The sequence below is a fragment of the Manacus vitellinus genome, unplaced genomic scaffold (assembly GCF_001715985.3).
Source record: "Manacus vitellinus isolate BGI_N305 unplaced genomic scaffold, ASM171598v3 scaffold_129_pilon, whole genome shotgun sequence".
NCBI classification, from domain to species: Eukaryota; Metazoa; Chordata; class Aves; order Passeriformes; family Pipridae; genus Manacus; species Manacus vitellinus.
In genome coordinates this window covers 302337-307956 of record NW_021938948.1, presented here as the reverse complement: position 1 = coordinate 307956, position 5620 = coordinate 302337, and the positions used below count along the sequence as shown (strand labels likewise).

General features: G+C 62.4%; 1 protein-coding gene across 1 annotated transcript in view; it reads right to left on the bottom strand.

Moving 5' to 3' along the window:
- The window catches only part of LOC103760584 (serine/threonine-protein kinase receptor R3), a 4414-nt gene extending 1921 nt beyond the window's left edge, over positions 1 to 2493 (bottom strand). Inside the window, exons 1-4 of the mRNA XM_029965987.1 lie at positions 2427 to 2493; positions 985 to 1209; positions 483 to 682; positions 199 to 398 (exon numbers count right to left, since the gene is read on the bottom strand). Coding sequence (XP_029821847.1) covers positions 199 to 398; positions 483 to 682; positions 985 to 1209; positions 2427 to 2493 — 692 coding nt within the window. The remainder of the gene's footprint in view (positions 1 to 198; positions 399 to 482; positions 683 to 984; positions 1210 to 2426) is intronic.
- Positions 2494 to 5620: the final 3127 nt, after the last annotated feature.

Sequence of the window (5620 nt, the reverse complement as noted above, 5' to 3'; positions counted from 1 at the left end):
GCCACGGCCACGGCACTGTGCCACGCAGCCCCTGGGACCCCCACGCCCTGCCCACCCCCAGCACGGAGCACCGGGATCCCGTGTGGAAGAGCGACGGAGCGGCGCTGCATCCATTGGCCTTGCTAACATCCATCCACCCACCCAACCTCTCTGTCCCTCCCTCAGCAGCAGGGCAGTGGGAGAACTCGGGGTCTTTACGGGGTTTTGGTGGGGTCCAACCCCCCTCTTGGGCCTGAAGTTGTGGTGGCATCGCCCAGGCACCGGCTGGGGCACCAGGGCAGCCCCCCCTGCTCCTTACCCACGCACTCCACGAGGGTGATCTGCCGAGCCACCGTTCTCTGCACGAGGAAGGGCAGCCCCGACCCGCTGCCCGTGGTGCAGTCGTCGTTCAGCAGGTCCTGCACAGCCGGGGCGACCGTGGGGTCAGCACAGAGGCCACCCCACCCTCCCACACCTCGGGGTCCCTCCCGGAGCTCACCCACCTCTAAGGTGCTGTCTCCCACCATGGAGGCCTTCAGCATGAGGTCAGTGTCGCTGAGGTCGCTCTGCTTCTGGCGGTGCTGGGCCACCTTCCAGCAGAAGAGCCCCGTGAGCGCCACGAGGACGAGGAGGGCGAGCAGCGGGACGAAGATCATCAGGAGGAGGTTGGGCAGGGAAGGCACTTTTCCCAGGGCATCTTCTCCTGGGTGGGGGAAATGGTAGATGGGAGCGTGATAATGAAGGTCTTGGGGCTCAGGCTTGGAGGTGGGAGGGTGGAGGCCTCGGGGTTTGGGCTTGGACCTGGAGAGGGTGGCTCTGCACTGGGTTCAACCCCATGGATGGCAGCTCTGCGGGCACAGCCCAATAAGGGACACCTGAGGGCACCTCGCTGGCCCTGCCCACCTGGGAAAAGGTGACTCTGGAGGGGCTGAGTGAGGACAGGGACGATCTGCAGACCCAACCACGTGTCCAGCTGCGTGGGCAGCTCTGCCCCTCGCCCTGTACCTTGCAGGAAGATCTCCAGCTCGGCGTTGCACATGCGGGACTCGCAGCACCTCATGCCGTACTGCTCCGTCACGGGCGTGTTGCAGTGCTCCAGGATGTTCTGGGAGAAGCAGCCCCGGTGCTGGGTGATGGTCCCCTCCTCCCTCCTCTTGCTGACGAAGCACACCTTGCCCGTGCAGGTGGGCTGGCTGCAGAAGGGCACGTCGCAGGCGCACAGCAGCTCGTCTGCGGGCACGAGGAGGGGGCACGTTGTGCCACGGGACCACCCTGGATGGGGTGGCTGCTGGCTTTGGTGACAGGGACATTGTCCTAGGGACTCCTGAACCAAATTTTGAGAGTGGGCAGCCTGGGACCATCACGGTCCAGAAGGGGAATGTGTCTGTGAGTGCTCAGTACAGGGAGCCCGTCCTGACAGCTCCTGGAAAAGCTACAGTCCAAGTGCCAGCCCTGAACCTGGGGGTCACCTGTCCCCACACCCCTGACAGGCACTGGGTGGGGTGTGCATCCAGCCCCAGCAGCTGGGATTAACTGGGATGCACTGGTTCACATCCTGCCCGTGGGGTCCCAGAGGACGTGGGAGCCGTGGGAGCCGGATGCTGGGAGCCAGGATGGGATCAAAAGCCCCAAACTCAGCCAGTGCCTTCCCAGAGGGTGTTTCGGGAGCTGGGTGCCAAACCCGGCGTCTTTCCTGGAGCTTTTCCTGACTTCCCCGAAGGCATTTCCCTGTGCTGTGGTGCTGGAGCAGCTCAGAGGGCGCCACAGTCCCGAACTCCCGATTTAGCTCTGCCCTTTCGCGCAGAAAATATCCCTCCTGGAATCAGCGAGTTCAGTGTGAGGGCAGCCAGGCGGCCAGCGGCGAGGGGACGGCGAGGGGATGTCTGGCAGTGGCCAGTCCCCCTCCCGTGCCTGTCATCCCCCTGCCCCAAAGGCTGCTCAGTGCTGTGGGGTGGTGGCAAGGCCAGGTTGGGGTTGGTGGCCCCGTGGGTAGGACGGGGACTCGGTGGGGATTTGTCCCCTCAGTGAGCTCTGCTGCTCCTCCCCAGCACAGCCACACTGCCCCTGTCCCCCCCGCACAAACACGGGCAGCTGGATCCGCCCCCAGGTCACCCGGTGCTCCCCTGGGATGCTGAGCAGCTCCTCCCCACAACCATCATCATCATCACCCCTGGGAAGGAGCACTCTCTAAAGCACGTGGCGCCAGCCTTCCCCGTCTCCCCTCCGGTGACGGCAAAGCACTTGATCAACCACAATTAATTAATTCAGCCGAGATCCTCCCTGGGGAGTGGGTCACCGTCCCACAGGGACACAGCCCCTCGCTGGGGACGGCGCCGTCCCCGAGGAGCCCCGGCTCCCTCTGCAGGAGGTTATTCTGGGCGGAGACGCTCCCAAAAAGCCGAGGGTTTGTTTTAACCCGCCGCTCGTCCCCTCCCGTTGGTACTCACCGGCTGCGAGGCCGAGGGACAGAGTCATCAGCGCCAGCACCGCGCGGCCACCGGCTCCACACGGCATCGTCCTGCGGAGAACGGAGCGGTGAGAGCAGCCCCTGCGCCCCCGAGGGGCTCATCACCAGCCCTGGGGGGCTTTGGGAAGGAAGAGGGGGGACCTGGAGAGGGAGAGGGCGGGCGGAGCGAGGTGGGATGTGCTGCTTCCAATGGAGTTTGGCTCCGGACATCCTGGGTACAGCCCTTCCTGAGAGCACATCCCGGGACCTCCCGAGCCTGGGGGACCTCCCGACCATGGCACCGGACACCACAGATGGCACTGGGACAGGGACCCTGCCCTGCCCACGCTGCCCCAACATCCTTCCTTTGTGCCAACGATCCGTATTCCGGCATTTCCCACCGTTCCCACGGCTCCTGCTCCGTAAAACCACGGCCCCCACGGGCTCGGCGCCGCTGGAGATTCCAGGTTCAGCAAGATCCAGGCCTTGGGATGGAGCTCAAAGGCCTCCCACCACGTGCACCGGAGCCTCCGAGCGCCGCTGGCCGCGGTCCGGGGCTCGATCCCGGCGGGGCTTTTGCACCGAGCTTATCAATGACACAAACAGGGGCAGCCAAAAATTCCCTGCTGTGCCTCGGGGGAAGTTTGGCTATTTTTTCTCTTCCCATTTCTTTTTTTTTTTTTTGACTTGTAAAAGGGACGTTCCTGCCAAGGCAAACACGGCGGAGCCCCCCCAGTGCCCCCCGCCCCGCTCCGCGGCCGCGGGCTGCCGGCCCCTCCTCGGCTCATTCTTCGTGGCTCCCGACATAAACACGCCAAAGGCTCCGTTTCCTGCAATTGAAGAGCCCAGCCCAGGGCTGCCGGGACAGGAATCAAGATTGTTTAGATTCTGGCCTTGATGGGGAAGCGGAGTCACGCAAGCCCAGCCCTCGGGAGCGCGCTCAGACGCGGCTGACCCCGGCAGGCTCCGGCAGCACCGTAAAACGGGCTTTTCCTCCCCGAAATAACTCGCTTGGTTGTTGATCGCGGCGAGGAAACAGCGACCGGGTGCCAGGTCCGGGGGCTGGAGGGCAGGAGCGGGGTCTGGTCCCGGGTGCCCCGTGCTGGGAGTGTTGCTGGGCTGATCTCCATCCAGATCCTTGGCTGGGCCAGGATCAGCTTTGTTTTGAAATCCCAACTCCCCTGGACCTGGGCTGGGATCAGCTTTGTTTTAAAATCCCAACTCCCCTGGACCTGGGCTGGGATCAGCTTTGCTTTAAAATCCCAACTCCCCTGGACCTGGGCTGGGATCAGCTTTGCTTTAAAATCCCAACTGCCCTGGACCTGGGCTGCTCAAACCCCCTCGGAGCTGGGCTGCTGCTCCCCGAGTGCCCAGGGTGCCCCCAGGCACTGTGCTTCTCCCTGCAATTCTGAGAGCTCCAAAATGCATCTTTTCAAAGTCAAGCCGAGTCTCCCAGGTGGTGAATTCCCTCCATGGAGCCCTTTCCATTAAATCCCAAGCCGTAGATGGCTGTGGGGTATTTGTTGTGAAACACAAAGTGGGCAGGGCCCAAAACTTCGTTGTATATGAAATATCACATGGCTTGTTGTTGTTACCGAGAGCAAACCTTAATCCAGAGTCATCCCTGGCATCCCACTGGAAAAACATCCTGAGTGCTTCCGTAATGGATCAAATCAGAGCCTGCACCCCCATCCCTGTCCCCAACCTTCCTCATTTGTCATCAGGAACTGCAGCTCAAGCACCCTCCCGGCATCCAGAGCATCTTTCCCCATCTGTGCCATATCTTGCAGGATTTGTAGCAGCATCAGGAGATGGAGAAAACCCCAATGAAAACCTCTTGGATGGGACGTGGATGCCGACAGGAGCGGCTGGGAATGATGGGCACCACAGCCGGGGGGTCCAGAGCAAGACCCAGCCCTGGGAAGGGGAATTTCCCCATGGAGGTGGAGGAGGAGGCAACAGGAGTCCAGGGAAGGGTGGCTGGGCACAACCCTTGGGATGTGTAGGATGGTTCAGGGTTAGGGTTTAGGGTTAGGGTCTTACTGGGGGGGCTTGGCTGAGCTTCACAGTCCCAGTGCTTCCGCCCTCCCCTGCAGTTTCTGCTGCTCCCAGGGGGGTTTGACACAGGATGTGGCTCCTGACTCAGTTCCCTGTGCTGCCTTTTCACAGGGAGCCAGACACAGCCAAGCCCCTCGTGCCAGTGCCGGTGCCAGTGCCGGTGCCAGCCGAGGGGGAGCAGGGTGAGCCAGGCATGTGCCAGCTGCCGGCGTGAAGGACACTACCGGAGTCAGTAGGAGCTTTGCCACAGCTCCCAAGGCTCCAGCCTGGTTTTAGGCTCAGGGGGAGGTTTTCCTCTCCCTGCCCGGGGCTGCAGGAGGGTCATGGATGCAGCAAAGCCACGCTCACCCTCTGGCACAGGAGGGATGCTCGGCTCAGGGAGCTGCACTGGAGGGGCTGAGCCGCCCCAGCCCCTCTACCTGACGGGCATTGCTGTTCCATGAACATGAGACACACACAGAGAGCAGCAAAACCCGCCCAGGGTCACCCCAGTGTGGGGCTGGCACTGCCCCCTGCTCCTGGTGCAGAGCAGGGACAAGGGCAGTGACCCTGGCCTGGCCTCAGGGAAGGCTCTGTGCCCACAGCAGGACAGAGCTCCGTGGTGAGGCTCATCCCAGCTTGGCTCTGGAGATGGAGCCTCTTCAGCAGCTGTTTGGCTCTTCCTCACCCACCCCTCCTCTGAGAGACCCAGAGTTTGGCTGTGCCAAAGGGGAACATGGAGGTGGCACATCCTGCAGCGTCTCTGCCGTCCGTGCCCACCGCCCTCGCTCCAGCCCCTGGCTAGAATTGCTGTCAACTCTCCCTCGTTTTTCCCTGTGGCTTTTCAAAGTACACCCAAATTCCCCATTTCCCATGTTGATTCCAGCCTTTCCGTTGCAGCTGCGTGTTACTTCAGCTCTTCAGCAAGAACACGGGGACGGATCCTGTCACCAGCACACTGGTGTGGAGCCAAATTCACCCCTCCCGGCCCCAATTCCAGTTTCTCCAACCCCGACATCAACACCGGTGTCCCACCGAACGTGAGGGAAACGGGGGCAAATCCTGCTTTCAGCTGCCCCGGGGGTAAATCAGGAGGGAAATGCTGAGCTCAGCGCAGCCCCGGCCCCCGCGGTGCTTCCCCACTCACCTACAGCATCG